The sequence below is a fragment of the Chiloscyllium plagiosum genome, unplaced genomic scaffold, assembly GCF_037043375.1.
Source record: "Chiloscyllium plagiosum isolate Xiang-an unplaced genomic scaffold, Cpla_swu_hap1 HiC_scaffold_37, whole genome shotgun sequence".
Lineage (NCBI taxonomy): Eukaryota > Metazoa > Chordata > Chondrichthyes > Orectolobiformes > Hemiscylliidae > Chiloscyllium > Chiloscyllium plagiosum.
The window spans coordinates 14,450,444-14,472,355 of record NW_028270175.1 but is presented as its reverse complement, the minus strand read 5'-3'; the positions used below and the strand labels follow the sequence as shown (position 1 = coordinate 14,472,355).

General features: G+C 41.5%; 1 protein-coding gene and 1 long non-coding RNA gene across 14 annotated transcripts in view; one reads left to right on the top strand and one right to left on the bottom strand.

The window, feature by feature from the left end:
• Nucleotides 1-17,276, top strand: part of LOC148139768 (uncharacterized) — a 34,934-nt gene extending 17,658 nt beyond the window's left edge. The window contains exons 4-5 of the long non-coding RNA XR_015753442.1: nt 16,069-16,264; nt 17,095-17,276. This is a non-coding gene — a long non-coding RNA (uncharacterized LOC148139768). The remainder of the gene's footprint in view (nt 1-16,068; nt 16,265-17,094) is intronic.
• The window catches only part of prdm16 (PR domain containing 16), a 716,406-nt gene continuing 696,369 nt past the window's right edge, over nt 1,876-21,912 (bottom strand). For 12 of the 13 annotated variants that reach the window (XM_043676051.2, XM_043676053.2, XM_043676055.2 and 9 more), the window contains 3 exons: nt 16,241-16,483; nt 12,540-12,720; nt 1,876-8,538 (listed from right to left, as the gene is read on the bottom strand). In XM_043676051.2, coding sequence (XP_043531986.2) covers nt 8,404-8,538; nt 12,540-12,720; nt 16,241-16,483 — 559 coding nt within the window. In that variant the 3' untranslated portion in view covers nt 1,876-8,403. The remainder of the gene's footprint in view (nt 8,539-12,539; nt 12,721-16,240; nt 16,484-21,912) is intronic. The other variant, XM_043676062.2, reaches the window with a different exon arrangement.

Below are 21,912 nucleotides of genomic sequence, written 5' to 3'. Positions count from 1 at the left end.
CATTTTGTCACCATACTAGGTAACATCATCAGTGAGCCTCCGGTGAAGCACTAGTGGTATGGCCCACTTTCTATTTATGTGTTTAGGTTTACTTGGGTTGGTGATGTAATTTCCTATACTTTTTCTCAGAGGGTGATAGATTGGACATTTCGACATTGGCTGGCGTACAGAACAGGAAAGGGAGTTGGGGGATCAACAGGTTAGTGGGAATAGGGTTAAATGAGCCGAAGGCAAGTCTAGTGGACAAGATGAGTTCAGAGAGGGAATGGGGAGATAGGCGAGTAAATGGAGAAAGATTTGAGTTCAGGGCTAGAGCAGAGGCTGAACTACAGGAAGTTTTGTCAGTGGGAACTGCAGAGGAAGGTTGAAGAAGACTATGAACTCCTCACATTTATTGTTGGAGGGAAGAGTGACTAAACCAAGAAAGCACATAATCTGGTCAGTTCCTTGTTGTTTATGAGGCCTTACTTACACAAATTATCTGCCATGTTTCCTAAAGTCTCTACATGTCAATAATATTGTTATGAGGATGTGGGTGTACTTTAAGAGAGTTAAAAGCAGCAGAACTACAGGACAGAGCACCAAGTGTTCTCAATAAGGTAACAATGTAACACTTAGTCGAACAACTCGATTAGCTTGTTGCCTGGAGACAAAAACAAATTTGAACTTGGCCAATCAGTTTAAATTATACCCCCCAAAAATAGCAAACTCTAAAGACAGGTTGGGGAAGAAATTATAAATAGTGGTTAGTTAATTATTCTCTGTTATACTTTAAGAAATAAAGTTGTTAATTTCTATTTTAAATAGTCTTGGCCATTCAATTTTTTACAGATTACTGCATGGGATAAATCTTTTCTCGGACGCTGGTTTTAAATTTTGTAGGAGGGTTTACCCCATGTCGTAAAATATTTTGTTGACAATAAAGTTCTTGGAACGTTGTGAAAGATATTATACAAATGCAATTCTTCCTTTATAATGTTGACCCATAATGACTACGGATGAATGATCTTGGGCCTAATTGCTTTTGTTGCAAAGGGAAATTCTCAAATAATTACAGCAAACGGGCTTCCAAGAGTTAGTTGGTGATTGTTGTCTGGCCCACACCTGGTAGGCTGAAGGGCCTTTTTCTGTGCTGTCAACCTCCATAACTCAATTTGAGTTCATACAGCATTTTTCATAATAATGAAATATCCTCAGTGGCTTCACATGAGCATGATCAAACATTCAACAATACTGTGTGCAATTTGCCAAGAGCAGGTAACCAAAGATATGGGCAAAAAAAAATGGATGTTAAAGAATATCTTCAGGAAGAGAGAGAGAACGAGCAAGCATTGATGTCTCTATAGGAAATTACAGAGTCCAGTTGACATTGCTGCCACAGACACTAGAGTGATTAAAATAACTTCCCACAAGAGATGCAGCGATTTTGAAAACTTGTAATGTTGGAAAGCCTGCAGAGCTAGGAAGAGTCTGAGTCATGGAGCGATTTGGAAACAAAGATGAAGATTTTAAATTGTGGTGTGACTGGACCAGGAGCCAATGTCGGTCTGAGTGCAGGCTGATTACTAGGGTATTCACAGTAGAAGATGGAAGGCCGACTTGGAAAACACTGAAGTAGTCAAGTGTGAAGATAACAAAGGAAAATGTAAGTCTGACACTGAGAGCTTGATGCTTTGTCGGCTGAGGGCCACACGGCTCAGTGAATCTAAGATTGAACCATTGTGGATGATGTTGCAGCTCTTAACAAGGGGCAAAGCAATGGAAAACTGACATCTCTATTCAGATTATGTGCCTGTGTGTACGTTAAACGACTCTTTAACCACCTCAGACAGCCTTAGCAGTGAACTCATGAAAAACACACTGAAGCCCTTTTAATATAAAAAGCACACAGGTTTATTGCATATCAATCTTGTGTATAAATTCATTGTAGCATTTTGAAAGATTACATTTGGTATACATTCCTACTCTACATCATAAACATAGGAATCAGGTTGGATTTTTTTTTCATTTCTCCAGGTAATAACTGTATCACAAGCATCAAAATGAATGGATTTATTTTCTCTGTGAATCACTCACTTTCATTTTCCTATACTCTTGTCTCTCCCACAAGCAATGATTTGTGTGTGTGTGTGTATACATGTGTGTGTGTGTATGTATGTATATATGTGTATGTTTTATTTTGTGTTAAACTATTCAGCTTATTAACAAAACGCCCTGCTGTGTATGGGCAGTTAAAGACTCCTAACTTTGGACAATGCCTAACAACATATACAAGTAAGTGCATCCCTACAGTATTTTCATCACAAGAAACACACCAACAGCTAAACACAAGCCATGCACAGCCAATTTTTTTCCATTTTTTTGTTGAAGACGATTTTTTTAAAACTTATTGTAAGCAATATACAACCCAAACAGAAAGGAAACAAGCACCATCATTGTAATCCTTAAACATTTTCTGGTTAATGAAATCTAACCACTTACAATGACTATTTTTTTAAACACTACACAGTTTAAAATGTATAGAAATAAAAAAAAAAACACGCAATGATTTGTTGGGACATGTAAGGATAAAGCTAGGACATAAATAGAGATTGAGGCATATCTGGGGAGGAATGAATGGGTTGGGGAGGAGACAGCTTAGCTTTTTTATTTCCTTCATGTTGAACCTACCAGGGCTCAAATGATCAAAGCGAAGAAATAATACATTTGTAAATCACGTGACCTAATAGTGAACAGCAGAACTTGTGTCTGCTTCTCGTGTTTAGGGGACTGCTTTCCAACTTTGACCCTGAAATAGAACAGTAGTACATATCTTATTTTAGTCAAATTACCGATAAGACCACCTTCAGTCCTCCTCCATTCCCATCTCGCAGCCACTCTAAAGTTACAGTGGAAAGTTGGGAAAGAATTCAAGGATGTCAGTGAGATACATCACTGAGCCTGTCTCACTCTGAATATGAGTTACCAGGGGTCATCCATGCCAGGGAAGATATCCTTAGTGCACCGGGTGTCATGAAATCTTAACTATACTGCATTTATGATTCCTCCAGACAATGTGTTTATTAGAATTCTTCCCATATGAATGGCAAAGGTCAACTTGATGGATGAGTAGAGGAATACCTGAAGCTTCCATGGCAATAGATTTGCCTATTGATCACTGGGCATTTCCTAATGCAGCCATCAGTGCAAGGAATTTGCAAGTGCATCGTGCTGGGATTGACACATGCCTGACTCTAGGAGCAGTGGAATTTTCATGGAAAGTTTTCTAATCTTTCCTTAGTGCATTTGTGCCAACTGTCCTCCTTGGGGTTTACATTGGAAACCATTTTATAAAAAGTGAAACTTTTAAGCAACACATCAAGAATCAAAATGAGAATGATTCCAACATGAGATCACACCATTGTTAAAAATTTGCAAGACTAACAAAGGCCTAGCTGCCCAAAATCAATGGAACTCCTTTTAGTCATCAGGCTGGATGCATCTATTGACTAACACTTACTTATAGGTCAAAATAAACTCGAAGTGCTATATACACATATTGCCTGCTAATAGCAGACCTTGCAGGTAAGACAATTACCTTCCAGGGTCCACAGTCCAGATTTAAGGACACTAATATTAACATAAGAGCAAAGGAAGCCAGCCTGCAACTGGCAGATAGAAGCTAACTGCATATTACCTTGAAATGCACAAGGCACTCTACCTGCAAGTGTGAAAACAAACTGGTGAGAGTGAAATTGGACTTTGACAATGTAAATAGAAGTCAGGTGCAGTGTACAACATGCTGTGAAAATGGGGGTTGGTTAGCTCAGTTGGTTGAATAGCTGCTTTCCAGTGCAGAGTGACACCAAAAGCATGGGTTCAATTTCTGTACCAGTTGAGGTTACCATAAAGATCCCACCGTTCTCAACCCTAACCCTTGCGTGCAATGTGGTGACTCTCGGGTTAAACTACCATCAGTTGTCTAACTCTAATGAGGGAGCAGCCTTCTGGGATGATGGTGATATTACTGTTACCCCTTGACAACATGAACTCGCTGATGTCTAATTCCCACTTTCACCAAAGGCCAACTGCACCCTCAATAGATCAAAATGTAACCAGTGCTGTGAATCACTGGAAAAACAGTTTTCAAGTGTTATTATCATTGCTGGTGTATTTCTGGTATTTATCAAACACCAGCCTGTTATGCCTGGTAGTCATTGGTATGTGTGAGATTTGGCCTTTCTTCTTTAAGGCTATTTATCATTGGTCACCCTCTTTCAAGTGAGAGAATAGACCATTCTTCCATGTGCTAAGCAAGAGCTACAGTCTTCCTTGGTATGTAAAGTCCAGGGCTGATTCCCCACGGAAACCTTAGTAGTGTTGTGAAGCAAAACTGTATTTGCCTGACAGTGAGCAAATACCACATCCCCCTCTGCCTTAAAGATCTCTAATCCTATTCACAGTGGATGACATATTAAAGGATCCTTGGTACATCTTCCCTATGCTCCATCACTCCAGTGTAAGAAAAGAATCAGCCTGAGTGTCATAGGAATGATTTGTTTATGAGGTAAGTTGCAGTGGAATGTTGGGCCTGTGCATGTTGTCTGAAATGTGCTGACTCACATTCTAAGTGCTAGTTGCCTTCCACGAGAATTACTAAATGGGGCAGGCGGTGTGATAAATGCAAAAGCCCGACTGGCTGACCAGCAGCCTCCAATTTTGATTTGATTTGTTACCATCATGTGTACCGAGGTACAGTGGAATGTGTTGTCTTGTGTGCTTCACAGACAGATCGTACTGTACAAGTGCATCAGGGTAACAGAGCAGAGTGCAGGGTACAGCTGCTGAGAAGGTGTAGAGAGAGATCAACATTAACATTAAAGAGGTCTATTCAGAAGTCTGATAACAGTGGGGAAGAAGCTGTTCTTGAATCTATTTGCATGTGCATGCAAAATTTTAGATCTTCTGCCTGAGGGAAGAGGTTGGAAGAGAGTATAACGAGGGTGGGAAGGGTTTTGGATGATATTGGTTGATTTCCCTAGGCAGCAGGAAGTAGAGGTGAAGTCAGTGGATGGGAGGCTGGTTTGCATGATGGACTGGGCTGTGTTCACAACTCTCTTCAGTTTCCTTCGGTCTTGTGAAGAACAGTTGCCAAACCACACTGTGATGCATCCCGATAGGATGCTTTTTTTCAATGATCAAAAGTAGCCAAAAAGATCTGACAATGGTTTGGTCTGAAACATTTCTTTAAAATTTTAGAGATCAAGGAGTAGCTACTATTTCTGGAACAGGATATTTTGATCAGATAAGACTGTAGCAAGACCTCAAAGTATGGCTTTTTATTTCAAGTAATCAAGGGTTATGGGGATAAGGCAGGAACAGGATACTGATTGAGGATGATCAGCCATGATCATAATGAATGGTGGTGCAGGCCCAAAGGGCAGATTGGCCTACTCCTGCACCTATTGTCTATAATTGTGATTAGAGGAAGCAAGCTCGCTAAAGATGATGGTGAAGGTGAGGAATGGGAGTGAAGAGTTGTGAATGAATGTTGGGGTAAGGAATGGAGTTTGGGAAAAATAATTTGGATGTGGAAAGAGGGTGAAGAGGTTAGGACAAAGTTAAAAGGGGAAGATAAGGAATGAAGTTGAGATAAGGAAGGAGAGTGAAAATGTATGAATAGAAGTGAAAGTGAGCAGTCAAGCTGTGAGCAGGCTAAGTGTGGAATAGTGGACAAGGCCTGTGGAAACCTAACAACTCAATGCAATGTGATGCATCATGAACCTCAGAGAGTTTCTGGAAAACCAGATCCTTTTGGGAGGGTCTGTTTGTCCTTTGTCTTTCTAAAATTATAAAAGTGCTCTTATCTAAATGAAAACATGTTGGTAAATCTCATAGGTGAGCTTTCCCACTTGCCCACCTTGGCTTCAGGTTAATTAAGAAGTTAGTTTACAACAACAACAAAAATGATCACCATATTCCTGGCCTTCTGAGAGGGACCAAGATGCTCCTCCTGATTCCCACCCAAATGCTTCAAAGTGCTTGTGTATAGATGTGACATGTATGGGACAGAATCAGCTACAGACTTCTCTTCAAAGATTTTCATTGTCTAGGCTTGACAGAGAAGAATGACCATTTGGGAGACATAGCTGTGGGCAAACAATGTCCACAGTATATTACTTGGCAAATGTCAATACCTTCAAAATTCTTGTTCCGGTCATTGGGCAGAGTTATTTTCATAAGGGAATCTGAAATTAATCAAGATCATGCAGCTGAAGATTGGTTTCAAATTGAACAGGGTGACCTGCTATTTTGTTCCATGTATTTTAAACACTGACAAGGACCATTCCACCATCAGTTAACCTAATTCTACTCAGTGACATGGTTGCAATTCAATGATTGTCTATTCTCACCAAATAGTTGAATAGCTGTATAAGACAACTGTCTTAATCTGCTGAACAGCTCTCCAGGGAAGGGGCTGGATATTTCATAGCCAAGGAAAGGTGAAAAGTAAATATAGTTAAGTGGTATTTATTAACACGCATTGTATCAAAGGAAAAGCTATAGGATGAGACTGTAGGCATAAAATTGCCTTGTTATTACAGAGTATTGCTCATGACCTCCAACTAGGTGTTTTTCAATGAAGTGAAAAATGGATTCTTAAAAGAAACATCAGATTTGTACCTCACCTTGAACTGGGACAGCTTAATAAGAAATATTGCCCAGCACATGCATGAAGGCACCATCAAACTGCTTGGAAAGTTATTAGAAAACAAGATTGTCTTGAGAAGGCAGGCTGCAGGATCCGGTTGGCCCATGTCAGATTGTTGCTCGGTCGCTTAAAGAAAAGGTAGAGTGTGTGTGAAACCATTTTGGAAAGAGGGAACAATGGCAACACGTACAACAGAAAAATATGGAATGTCACAGCTACAGAATTTATCAAATTAACTGGCTGCTTAAAACAGCAAAAGATAAACAGTTTTTTGAGGGGTTATTTTTGTACATTTACACTGCTGGCTTGGTTCATTACAACATAAACGGAAAAAAACCTAGGGACATGCCGACAATCGTGCAAAGTAATAATTGCATGGAACCGGTATCCTTCCTGATTACCTGAGTCCACAGTTGCTGAGAGGAATCAGTGAATCATTCAGCACCAACTTGAGTCACTTCAGGGGACAAAAGAAATTGCTGGCTTTTACACAAGTATTTACAGGAGCTTTTTCAAAGCAAAAGGTCTCTTTATTCTTTTAATTTTTTTCTTGATAATTAGTTGCCATGGAAACTACAACAGCCGAGGCCTATTCTCCTCTCGTTCTTCTCATTTGTTTCCTTGGAAAGAATTAAATCTAACAACAGGATCAGATCTTTTAAATAAAATACTGAGTTCAAAAAAAAATCGACCCCCACCAAACTCCCATCTCAAATGTTTGGCACTTTCACATCGCATGCCACACAAAAATGCTTACATTAAAAAGAAAAGAAATATAATTCACATTTTTGGAGGTTTTTTTTGTTACAAGCGGGGCATCTGCAAGGAAATTGTCTAAAGAATAAATAGCAAGGACATAAACACTAATGGACAGGAAGAAATTCAATAAAGCCTATGACTAAATAGAATAAACAAAAAAAAAACCAATTTGATTGTCTGGGAATCTGCAGCTAGAAGGACAACCTACCATGTTTGGCACAAGCAACTCTCTATTTAACAGTTATTATACAACATCATTACACAAAGTTTGGTCCTTCTCTAGGTAATTATATTAATATTTTTAAATCACTCTCGTGACAGCTAAGAGTTCAAGACACAATACTGTTTGTTATAGAAGGGAAATAATGCCTAGGAGAGAGATTTCGAATGAGGTTGGGGGAAGGAAGGTTGAGAGAATGCAGGCTTTTTTATTTACATGTTCATTATTGCAGAATTGACTCCCCTGCTTATTTCTACAAATAATTTAAATTAGAATAGAATACAATGATGCAAAGTAAGATGGGATATAGATGAACAAGCAGGATACCTTTATCAAGGGACGAATCTCTTTCTTCCCATAGCTTGACTGGCCCCTGTGTATTAATATTCTTAACTTCTTTATTTTAAGCTGCAGCCCCAACTATATATTTGTGCAAAAAAATTATATAACAGGAATAAATATCTTCGGGAATTTAAGGTCGGCAACATCATTCAGTTTCGACCGAAGGAATGAAAGTGTGTAAGGCCTCTTGAGGTCAGCTGAAGGGGGAGGTGGGGAGGGGGGAGGGGAGATGGAGGTATCTGAGCTTTCAGCAGCCACACCTTTTTGATGCCAGCATCCACAGCCCCCTACCCCACAACAGCCCCGCCCTGCCCAGCTACGTCAGGCCCACATCTCGCTTTGCTGGAGCTCTCTATCTCTCTGTCTCTCTCTCTCTCTCTCTCTCTCTCTCTCACACGTGGTTGATTTGATGAAAGGTTCCCGACTCCGGTGTAGCTCCTGCTATGTTCAGCCAAGCATCCAGAGAGTTCTGGGACGATGGATGGAGGGAAGCATTCTCAGAGAATGAAAGCATCATGGCATAAGTCTGTGGTTTCCAATTGGGGGAAGTGGAGAACAAAAGAAAGACAGCATTAATTGCACATCTATTAAATGGCAGCATTTTATACAATGTCATTTTAACCACAGAGGGCTAGCATAGATGCAATTGGCGTAATAACCTTTTCTGCTGTGTTATTCTATGAATTTCTGAGGCATTGTCCTAATCGCCATCTGATAGTTCTATGGAAGATTGATGGCAACCCCAGAGAAAGTACAGAAATGCTGAGTAACAGATTATTGGAACACATGGAGCAAACCAACTCCTGGCCCTCTGTCCTCCTTTCACTCTGTCAGTATTAAAACATTGGGTATTATTCCAACTTCAGAGGAGAATGGCAGTGCTGTTATTTTAAGGCTATATATGGCTATCAATTGGAAACTTCCCCTCTTTTTCCCAGTGCTCCTGCCATCTTTCATTGCTCCTCTTGTCTGCTGGACTGGTCTATGCATACAGACCTATCAGTAAGTTCACATGTGATCTTTGTCCATGAATGAGCCAAGACTGAGAATGTTGATGGGGGAAAGAGAAAAGAAATTCCAGTTGGACAGGTTACTCCAATCCCACCCTTTGCTAACCTGTGTTGGTAACGTAAAGTGGTCCTCAATCGATGGTAAGCAAAGAGCAGGAAACACCATCAATTTATCCCTCTGCCCTCCTTAACATCACGGCTGGGATCAACTAACTCAGTGCTGACTCATGTTAAAACCTTGCCTCGTATCCCATCAGGTGTTGTAACCATTTAGTTAACTGTTTAACTGAAGATTGTAGATTTGAATACCATCATCTGGACCCGAGGAGCCTGAATTTAACACTGTAAATGTGAGTGGGCTTTGTATTAGTTAAAATTTCACCTGAGGTTTATATGGATATGAAGTGGGAGAGAAGCTTTAATCTCCCTTGGTCCACAAATAATCTTTCAAAGTTTGTGAGACACTTGGTGGAAGGATTCGATTCTTTGTATTGTTGGGTGGCAATGAAAGGTGAAAGGCAATTGAGCCTATGTTATTGGATTTCTATACCACGGATGATACAACAAAAGGAACAAATTGACAATAGATAGTTTCATAAAGCTTTTTGACACAGACATTCTCAGTTACAGTAAGATCCAGAGCTGTATTAGTGTATTAGTAAGAGGCAGATAAATGTTGAGGCATGCCCTGGTCTCATCTTTTATCCAAAGATGTTACTGTCTAACCCTGAGTCTATGGCAGTGACAAGTAACCCATAGACTGTCAGCTTATACACTGCGATTATCCAATACATGGAGAGTGACCAAGATTCCCTCGGCTAATTTCAGATTATCTTCCTTTGATTAATTACTATGCGTAAACAAAGTTTATACAGATTGTTCTGCTATAATGTGCATTTCGTTAACACAAATTCACTATAACACAATTGACGAACTGGGGACTGTTTCTAAAGCGCAAAGTTTTAAAGCATGTATTGGTTATAATGGGATTCCAGCCCCATTAGTTTAAATGGTGCTGCTATTAAACAGTTTTCTTATAATGCAGGATTGCATGAGAACGAACTCCCACCTTATAGCGGTACTTGTTTTCCCAAGTCCAGTTAAGATATTTTACCATTTATAAATACTATAATCCAAGACTCTAATAGGCTAAAATATGTTAACAATTGTGTAGATACAACTATTTAATCCATTTTCAGGAGTCCAGGAATAAACAAGGTCATCTTAAGAACATTTAGCCACATAAATTGCATCCTTTATTAAAAATCAATTCAAAAGATAAAAGCAAGATTGCATAAGCTTAAAATATAATTAATGGCAAGTTTTCTCTATCAGTAGAAGGACTATCATAGTATATATCCTATTGCTTAACATATATCACACCACTGTATAAACTGTATACTTCCCTCAGTGCGTGTTGTTTTGCTCTATCACAGTGTATCTTGTACCATTACATCCAGTGTATGTCACACTCCCCAATTACAGTGTGTTTATTATTGTTCTGACACATTATATGCCATTCTGCTCCATCACAGTGTACATCAAAATGTTCTCTCACTGCATATATATCATCTTGCTATGTCAGAAAGTCTGTTCATGGTTTATGTGGTACTGTTCCATCATAGTGTACATAATATTTCTTTGTCACAGTATACAATATACTGATAGTTCAGCAGTTCTGTATTCAACCTGTGACTCCAATTTTTACAATATCATTTACTTTGAAACGTATGCAACTAAACTGTGTACTCTGCTGTAGTACTTTCATCTCTGAGTGTTACAGACTTTGTGGTCACAAACTACAGAGTTGGGATCACTTGGCAATCTGTATCAAAGCAGTTGTCTATTGTACACCTGGTCTCCATTTTGATTGAAGTGATTGGAAGCTAAAATTGGGAAAGATGTGTAATTGGCAGGAATCAACATTGCCCATTTAACTCCAACACCCAAATCAAAATGATCGATAGTAACTGCAGAGTTTAACTTTTAAGTTGGTTGCAGGATCAAAAATCGCATTCAATAAATCAAACCTCTAATCCATATTGACATGTGGGTCAAAGCCGAGAGTGAGTGAGTGTCAGTGTGTGTGTTCTGGTGCAAGTGTGTATATTTCTATGTGTGTGTGTGTGTGTTCCTGTGTGTTGGTGTTTCTTTACGTCTTTGTGTTCCTGTATGTGTGTGTTCCTGCACATCTGTGTTCCTGTAAGTCTGTGTATTCCTGTATGTGTGTGTGTGTTCAAGTACATCTGTGTGTTCCAGTACGTCTGTATACCTGGACATATGTGTGTTCCTGTATGTCTGTGTGATCCTGTACGTCTGTGTGTGTTCCTGTACGTATGTGTCTTTCAGTACACCTGCATTTCTGTACGCATGTGTGTTCCTGCATGCCTGTGTTCCTGTATGTCTGTGTGTTCCTGTACGTCTGTGTGTTCCTGTTCATCTGTGTGTTCTAGTATGCCTGTGTGTTCCAGTACGCCAATATTCCTGTACACCTGTGTGTTCCTGTACATCTGTGTGTTCCTGTATGTCTGTATTCCTGTATGGCTGTATTCCTGTACATCTGTGTTCCTGTATGTCTGTATTCCTGTATGTCTGTATTCCTGTGCATCTGTGTGCTCATGTATGTCTCTATGTTCCTGTACATCGATGTTCCTGTGAGTCTGTGTGTTCCTGTCCATCTGAATTCCTGTGTGTCTGTATTTCTATACATCTGTGTGCCTGTATTCCTGTGCATCTGTGTGTTTCTGTGCGCCTACGTGTTCCTGAATGCCTACATGTTCCTGCGCGTCTGCGTGTTCCTGTACGTGTGTGTGTCCCTTTACGTGTGTGTCCCTGTATGTGTGTGTTCCTGTGTGTGTCCCTGTACGTGTGTATTCCTGCACATGTTCCTGTACGTGTGTGTCCCTGTACGTGTGTGTCTCTGTACATATGTATTCCTGTATATGTGTGTTTCTGTACGTGTGTCCCTGTACGTGTGTGTCTCTGTACGTGTGTATTCCTGTACGTGTGTGTCCCTGTACGTGTGTATTCCTGTACGTGTGTATTCCTGTACGTGTATGTCCCTGTACGTGTGTATTCCTGTACGTGTCCCTGTACGTGTGTTCCTGTGCGTGTATTCCTGTATACGTGTATGTTCCTGTGCGTGTGTGTTCCTGTGTGTGTGTTCCTGTGCATGGGTGTGTGTGTTCCTGTGCGTGTGTATTCCTGTACGTATGTGTCCATGTATGTATGTATGTGTCCCTGTGTGTGTCCGTGTACGTGTGTCCATGTACGTGTGTCCCTGTACGTATGTATTCCTGTACGTGTGCATCCCTGTAAGTGTACATCCCTGTATGTGTGTTCCTGTGTGTGTGTTCCTGTGTGTGTGTTCCTGTGCGTGTGTTCCTGTGCGTGTGTGATCCTGTATGTGTATCCCTATATGTTTGTGCTCTACTGCCAAGACTCAGCTTTGTGAAATAAACACAGTCAAAAATGTCACTCATCACTGAGAATGTGTGTCTGCTGTAGAATACCATACCTGAGTTTTAGCCTGCCTGTACAGTGTCTCTTTTATTGCTTCGGAGTCTAAGGTGGAATTAAAGACTGCGGCCTCTTTCACCTCGTACTGCTCCTCTGCTGCCTTACGTAGGTCCAGCCCCTTTGTGAAATTCGCTATCTGGTCCAAGGCCAGCAGGCCAGCTTCATCCTCAGCAATACACCTGTGCCAATGATCAGGGGGAGGGGGAAGGTGACCCCATGTTAGCCCTTCTGACCTCACACAACTCAGCCAATCAGAGTCAGCGCTGCTGGCTCAATCTTTGCATGCACATGCAAGGGTTGCACAGCACAGTCCACATACACGGCAGGTTGACGATAGAAGGAGGTGCAGTGAATGGTGTCACCCAAGCATGATGGGATGGGGATGGGGATGTTTGTAGCATGATGACACACACAGTGAACAAAACACCAATAGGAGCGTCTTTACTGTTGCTGGTCCATTTTAAAGAGTTAAATGTTCATCATGCTGGCAAGATACTAGAGGTTTTACCAAGCCGTTACATCCGTGGCTCAGAGTGCAGTATGTGACTTTCATAGAATTTCTATCACTTCTTTAGTTAGGCACTACTTTACAATTGTGTTGGGTAAGAAATCTTTCTTTCTTTTCGAGATGTGAGTGATGTTGACAAGATCCATTTATCACTGATCCCCAGTTGCCCCAAAAGATGATTTTGGGCCTTCCCTTGATTGAGGTGAGTGCTCTCAAGGAGGTGTTCTGTCTCTTGCCAATCCACATTAAGGCCTGTCTACAGAAGACATTCAATAATACGGTTCGATTTGCAATACTCTCCACTCCCAGAAGGAAAAAACAGTTCATTTTGGAAAATGAGACACACTGCTCAGACTCGTCTGGTATACTTTAACATGAAGGTCCAGTAACAAGCAGTGTGTTCATTTCCAAATATTACTTTTCTTTAAACTGACTTTTCCCTCTGGGCTTTCTTTAGCACTAGGGCCAAAGGGTGAGCATTGAATGAAAAGGTAGGGAAACAATCTGGGAAATTTTAGTGGTAAATCACTGAACTTTGGCCCTGGAAGGCTAAAGAGTACAATTTCCACCATTACCATTAAGTACCTGAGAAGTAATTTGGTTAATTATACTTAGACAGATTTGGGCTTTTCTACACAGTGCCTGAGTAGGCCTGTTGGGTTTGTAGTTAATTGGAGTAACTGTGATCAGTTTCACATGCAGTTTGAATGACCAAATTTTAACATTTGAATTGTAATAATTGGTGTAACTGCATCCACTGGAATTTCATATTATGGGTGTAACTTTGATCATGTGTCTATGGAATAAATGTTGAGTGAAGGGCCTAGGCTATTGGGATTCTGGGTGGAAGTTAAAGTTTGTGACAATGGTCTCACCCACCAGCTGCATAAGGGCTCCATGAGCAGAAATGTCACCCCCTTCAACATGAGCTGCTGACTAATCAGAGACTGACAGGTCTCCATTGTCACTAGAGAGGGCCAGAAGCAACATGAGCCCAGGCCAAAGGTGAGTGTAGGTGGGGTGAGGATTGCAGGAAAGGGAGGGGGGTGAACCCTCTCCCCTCCCTTCCCAATGTTGAGCTCGTTAATCCAGCATGGAGTGCATTTGAGCAAGATAACAGCCAGTAGAACAGCAAGTAAAGTCAACATGGTGTGCTTTTCTAAGCTTCCCATGTGGAGACTCCCCCCCCCCCTTTGGAAAAGAGATGTTGCCCTTAAACGGGGTATTAATTACACAGTTAAGGTCCTCAAGGGTCCTTAAGCATCCAGGCCTGAGGGTCATCCACAGACCTTCAGTACCCACCCCCATATTTAATTGGACAGTGGGATACCCATCCTACACCCTCCCACGCAATCAAGTAGCCCCCCCCCCGCCCCCCCGACCTCCAAACACGTCACTGGGGTGGCATTAAATTCCTCCTTCTGCCTGATTAGGACTGAAACAGGCCGTGTAGTGTATGTGAGATTGAATCTTCGCCTCAAAGTCCTGCTAATGTCACATACTGAACTGTGAGATTCAGATGTAACATGGCAACGTGCCAAAAACAAGTTTATATCTCTTGTATAGCAGAAAGCAGATCAAAACTGTTCGGTTAAATTGGATTTCGAGTAGACAATTATCTGAGCGTAATGTTGCAGAATTCAAAGACTAGTTTCAGCAAAATTGGAAACAAATTGCAAAGGCAATTGTGATTGCATCAGTCTCCTCTCACCGCTGGAGTATAGAATCCCCATGATGCCACTCTTGGTGCTTAATCTTTCAGACAAAGTTGTGACAGGCCAATTTAAATCTCTAGTCTTGATGGCATAAAATGGAGTCCACAGAGGATACAAACAGTCTGCAGATTCCAATTTAACTATATATATGTGTCACATTTTGACGTGCTTGGCATGAAATCTTCTGCAATTGCTTCTGATGTACAGAATACTTCAGCTTGCGGGTCTGAGCTGCCATGTTTGTTTGTGCGTATGTGAAGACTGAGGGGCTTTGAACAGCAGATTATATCGGTGCTGAGGAATGGAACACTCTCCCCATTTTAATCATCCTTTAACACTGTCACATGCTTCCAAACCAGGAACATAGTACAGATCAAAATACTGTACCATCACCTTCACCCAACATAAACTATTTGAAGATTTGAGAAAATGCAGGAAAAAGGGTGTAAGGGCTTGGCTGGATTGAGAATTGGATGTGGTACCACCCTGATTTGATTACAATGTACTTGTTATGACCTGACCCAATAGAGTCATACAGGAAGGAAACCTACCCTTCAGTCTAACTCAAGCATGGTTTCTCAAACTAAACTAGTCCCACTTGCCCATTCCCTCTAAATCTTTCCTATTCACGTACCTGTCCAAATTTTTTAAAAATGATGTAATTGTGCCTGCATTAGATTATTAGATTAGATTGCTTACAGTGTGGAAACAGGCCCTTTGGCCCAACAAGCCCACACCGACCCTCCTAAGAGCAACCCACCCAGACCCATTCCCCTACATTTACCCTTTCACCTAACACTACGGGCAATTGACATTTCCTCATTCTGTACACACACCGCCTTCTGTGTGAAAAAGTTGCACCTCAGCCCTCTTTTAAAGCTTTCCCCTCTCACCTTAAACCTGTGCCCTGTAGTTTTGGAGTCCCCTACCTTGGGGAATAGGCCTTGGCTATTCACCTTGTCTATGCCACTCATTATTTTATACACCTCAAAAAGGTCACCCCTCAACTTCCTGCACTCTGGGGGAAAAAAGTCCCAACCTATCCAGCCTCTCCTTATAACTCCTGTCTCAGTAATATATTTACTGCTGCAAGAATCTGATCATGGATACTGAAAGGATCAGAAATAAAGTTCAGACAAATGTTCCTTCGAGGGTGGTGCAAGAGCCCTGAAGACCTTTGCAGTCCCATGGATGAGTTAGTAGGTTAAGCGCAGTGTGAATGGGCTAAATCAGTTTGTATTCTTACACGAGGTTTACATCTATGAGTGCAGCAATGAGACTGACCAGTTTAATTTAATGTTCAGGCACTTTGATTCTTAGGAAAACAGAACCAGCAGAGTATGAGACCACTCCATCACCTTGTGGACTTCTCAACCCACACCTGTTAAACCAACCATTCTTAGGATGGGTAGCATGCTTTTGATGAGGATATGAGGAAGAATACATGAAGACAACAGCTGTATGGGTTTCACAAACCTGTGAGCCTGCTCATAACCCAGGGTGAGTGGGGCATGATGTTCCTCTTCATTTTCTCTATACTGGACTCTGGCATCAGTCTTCGGTGAAACAGGGTCATCCTGGGATTTTTCTGTCATGCTCTCATCCTCCTCTTCATCGTCTTCCTCAAGTTCCTCCTCATCGTCCTCGTCATCTGCCTCTTCTGCTTTCTGATTGGTCAGTGGGTGATCTGGCTCTTGGTGGCCACTTTGTGCCTCATGCCTGAAGAAAGGACAGAGCAAAACAAAAATGAAATGGTTTTGGAGATTGGAGTCAATTAGATAAGCCTCTTTCATCATTTAATTCTGCTCAGTGTATCGCAACTTGACTACGTTGTGGTGATGTCTAGAAACGTTAACTAATTCTATTTCTTTATGTTTCTTGTTTAATAGATGAACACATTGGGCTTTGACTTCTGAAATTTGCATTTCAACATAGTTTGGACTGATAGGCTGAATATTGTCTCCCCCTGGTGGTTGGAAGATCCTATCTCAACTATGTGGGAGGTACCCAGCTTCTGGGAGGCTTAATGTAATACTCATGACAGCAGCTGTTAGTAACAGCTCTGCGGTTTGTCAGTTAAAGTTCCTGAAAACCTATGTATTGTTTATTTAATTGTCTCAGTACCTTGTCTTGCACCATCTTCATATTACTTAGTTAATCTTTCCTGCCTTCCATGCAAACACAAACCTTCCTTTTTAGCTCGTGCCTCCTCCTTTCTCTGTTCTGTACAGAAAATAGTTTCCAATTTTTATGAAAGATCACTGATTTGAAATGTTAACTCTGCTTCTCTCTCCTCAGCAGCTTCCTGACTTACACTCATCTTATTTCAGAACACCTGAAGTATGACGCTCCGCTGGATGAGACTCCTCTGTGTAAACCAGTACCTTCATGTTTACCCAAACCGTTAAGTACCTGCCGAGAAATGTAACATTTGTACATTGTAGTTTGTTGTAATAAATGTCTGTTGGATTGTTCAATGTGATGCTCAGTTTCTTACATTATGTGACATAGCATAAGGATTGCCACACTCAGTGAAACACCCTATTGGAGGTATACTGACAACAGCCACCAGGGTGGTTGTATGTAAAATGGAGATAGTGCTGTGGTAAGGGATTCTATACCCTAGATGTTGGGTTTATGACACAGTATTGCATCAAATTCAAAGGCTTTGTTCTCCTGCTTATTGTACTATACCTGATTCCAAATCACTCAAGTTAGGAAAGTATTTCATTCTGCAACGCAAACTCGACTCTTCCTGACAGACATATAACAGAGACGTGAAGCCCAATTCTGTAGGACTCCCCTTCACAAAGAGACAGGTAAATTCACTTGGGGCCCAGCCTTTTCTTTCCTAATCTTAAAGTATTTCCTGACATTGGATGCTCACAGCTTTTCAGTATTGCATAGTATCACAGAAGATAGGAGCAGGAGTAAGCCAACTGACCCCTCAAACTTGCACCATCATTCAATTATCAAACTTAATACCCTAATCCCACCCTCCCTTCATATCCCTTGATCCCTTTAGCCATAAAGAACTATATCTACCTTCTTCTTGAAAACAAGTATACTCAAATGGCCACCCTTTTCAGTGGAGTTGGATAGGTGCCAATAGATTATTCAACCCCATTCACCTCCAAGACCCATCAATTCTGAGTCTCATGTTTGTTTGAGCACGGTATTCACTGGAAGGTTTTGAATAATGATCATAAATGGAAGGCCTGGTTATGTCTGCCCCCATGGAATCCTGATGTTAGTGGACTGTTCCCAGTGTGTGTCCAATCAGTAGAACTTATATGGTTGCAGCATACAGCATTGCTAATTCTCCACCATGTCCAAGCCAGGATTGTGATGGAACGATTTCCACAGCCTGAATGAGTTCAATTGGAAGAGGATCCAGCAATCCTCATCCCCTTTGACTGGTGGCCCATCCACTCTATTAAACATCTGCACCCTCTACACTGACACACAACGGCTGCACAACCTGGGAGGTACTGCAACAACTTGCCAAAGCTCCTTCAGCAGCCTCCCCTAAACCTGCAACCACCACCATCTCGGATTTTAAGGACAGCAGATACATCGGAAGATTTGCTTGTAAAAACACCCAGCCTCTCAAGTTGGACATATATCATTATTTCTCACTGTTGCTGTCAATAGATTGCAACTTCTTAATCTAACAGAAATGTGGGAACACCTTTCCCCACCACAACAACAAGAGCAGATTCACCATCACCCACTCAATAGACGAGAGATTTGGAGAGAGGAACCAGTCAACAGGCAGAAGAAGTACAATCTCAGGCTGAGTTGGGCTTTTCTCCATGCTTTAGCCTTTCCCCTCGCCTACTTCATTGGGATGTGGTTGGATCTCGTTCTTAACTTGCTGGGCAAACAAAAAAATTCAAATGAAACCACAAATAACTTGTGCTCGGAGGAGTGACTGGTGTCTTTCACTTGGGTGAGATTTTAAATTATTGAGCTCAGTCTAAGGACAGGTTTGGATCCTGGATGCTGGGACAGCAAGACTAGGTGCAGACAAAAAAAAAAGCATATTTTAGTTAGAAGAGACAGCAGCTTAATACATACTCCAGATGAATGGTTAGACAAGAGAGGAGTTACTTTATTTGGACTGTATCAACTGGCAAAAGCCACTCAAACATTTTGACTCATTGCTCTTTCCCACTATTCCCCCAAATCCCTGCAGAGTTCAGGGATTTATGAGTAAGCCTTTATTCACAGCTGGCACTCCTATACCTAACATAAAATGCTTCGACTGCAATTGCACAAGCTATCTCAGCAAGGGCTCTTAAAGGTGGCAGGTTTGAGCATAACACTTCCAACTTCGCTGGTGTCCATTCCTTTGTAACAAACACCCAAGGGTTACAGTATCTTATACTTTCGAGTTATTCAATGGATGTTCGTACTACAGAGCAACAGGGGACAGTTAAGATTTACAGTGGGTTCAACTGCGTGAGAAAAAAATTTAAATCTATATCTGTCCAAGTGATTGACGCAAATGTTAAATGGTGCCAATTTACCCAGCCTCCTCATCTGGAGCAGACCTCAGAAGTAGAGCCAGCATAAGCCAAAAAGAAGTTATAATTGGCAAAGCAAGGCTTCAGCTAAACTATCATAACGTAGTATGTTTTGAGTAACGCTTGCAGCCGAGAAATTGAACAGGACCAGGTTTGCAAACATAACCAATCCAGGCCTGCAAAGCTTCTCCAATCTCAATCAGATAGCCTGAAATTGGTTCCTCATCTGATTAGCTGAGCATGCTATTGTACCCCCCCACCCACCCACCACCCCCCCCAACCCCCCCCACCCCCCCCCCCCCCCCCACCCACCCCCCCCACCAACCCCCCACCCCCCCGGACAGCTTGCTCTCCTTCCTATAGAATCAAATTATAGGCCTCAGGTTAAGTGACTTGCAGGGGTGTGAATGGAGAACAATTGTTGGAACTGTCTCTATTGAACACCAAGGAGTCAAAACCAGTGTATCTGGTTAAGCTGGGCCAGACATTGTTGGGGGTTTGGCTCCCTGAAATTGGCCTTCTCTTTATGTCTCTTTTCATAATTTCTACGCCTGCTCTTCTCAAAGTGTACAGTGCTCCATGGAAACAGGAGTCTGTGTCACGTAAACCATCTCAGTCATTGCACACCTCATGAGAACTCTCTCCAGTTTACGTGTGGCAATTTGCAAATTTATTTGAAAAGTGCAGCAAGCAGTGAATGTGCCAGTTCTGAATGAATCCGAGCTATAAAAGTCAGTTGCCCTGTGATGTATAAGGAAACTTGCTTTTTTTTGAGTAAATGAAATATTCTTTGTTCCTGTTCCAGGATAACATTCGTCGCAGGATCCTAGAAGGGATTGGAATGCAGAAGGAACTGAAATCTCGTTACTAATTATGACCTGAAAACAAAAGTAACTCACCACAAACGGCACCAGACTGTTGCTCATCTGGTACAGGCTGCGACTCAGTCAGTATTGGGTTGTGGGTTCAACTTCCACTGTGCAGTCTTGGGCCATAATCAGTCTAGATTGACATTTTAGTCTGTTGACTACATGTAAATTGGCCTGACCATGAAGATAAGTGAGTGAAATGCTCGCTTATCACCAAATTCCCACTGAATCACAGCCACAAACATCTTACATAGGCTGCTTAGTGTTCCAGAATGTTTCCAAAATGGAAATGCAAGTGACAAAGACAGTGGTGCATTGAAGAGATGTGATCCTCAAACCAGCAAAAATAAACCAACAGTTAAAGCTCCCATCATGCAAGGTTCAATTTATGCAAGTTTGCACAGGGATGTACAGTTGAATCAAAGTTGTTTCATTAAGGTTATTTAGATCATTGCATGTCTAAATCTACAGCAGCATCTGGCTTTTACCTTCTGCGACCACAAATACTGACTTCCTAACCTCTTGGGTAAAAACACTCCTTCATTCATTACTGCTCAACATCATTGCTCTGCGTGAGCGTTGTGAGGCAGTGCAGGCAAGGAACAAGGAGAAAAAGCTCTCCCTGCCCAAGCAGCACACTGAAAGTGATGGGCTGCCGTAGAACAGAGCTCCATTTACAACACACGTGCTACGCTTTTAGGTTTTTGTACAAATAAACCTGATCCCAAGACAGGTCCAGGGAGAGAGAAGAAAATCAAACCTCTCTCCAAAGGCAGGAATGCAGTTTGTGACCACTCGATGCCACTTCACTCCAGATTAAATAAATTGTGAGCCAAATAAGCTTTTAATTAAAATATATATAAAGCTTGACCCACATTAATACTAGATTTCAGGGCTCCACGCCGATTAGTCTCTGCAAGTCAACTAAGCTTTTGCATTAAGTAACTTAATTTTTTTTCTGTGGATATTGGGTGCTTTCAATGGGGTCAATCACAGTCTCTGAAATACTTGCTTTATAGGAACCAAGTCCCAATTAGAATTTTTCCTCATATCCTTAAGGAAGTACTGTTGAATCTGTATTTTATTTCACGAAGAAAATACCCAATTGTCCTATAGATTCTCCCCTTATTTAGCAAAAGTCTCTCAGATAAAGTGACAGATCCACTGATATTAGTTTTCTCCTTTTCCTTTTTACAGCCTCCTGAAGGGTTGCTAAATGCTGCAGGCAGAGTGAGAGTGGTGTTTAATCACAACACTGACAGAGAGCTGGTCTGCTTTGGCCCGAAAGAAAAGCAAACAGTGGATAATGTCGGTTGGTCCTGATTTCAAATAGAACAACATTCTCCTTCATTTTCTCTTTTTTTTAAGAAGCCCTGTTCTTTCATCTGTTGAGTTAGCAGCTCGGGCGTCAGGGGACCTGCGTCTGGTCCAGCCAGGCTACCTAGTCTTGTAGCAGGAAAAGGGTCATTTGCTCTGTCGTCTGGGGACAAAGGGGGAAGCAGAGAGGAGGAGGGGGGAGGTGGAATACATTGGGTAATTAGCACAGTCCTGATTCAGCTACCTCTGAACAGAAACAGCTCTTAACTCCTAAAGTGAATTCCCTTAGCTGCATAACTTAACAGTGAACTTTTTAAATTCTGCAAACTAATTGCTCACTTACTGAGGAAACTTTTAACACTTAAGAAACTTGGAAAGAAACTAGAAAATGTCCTGGCCACCTGCTACACCCTGAATGAAGAAACTTGCCTGA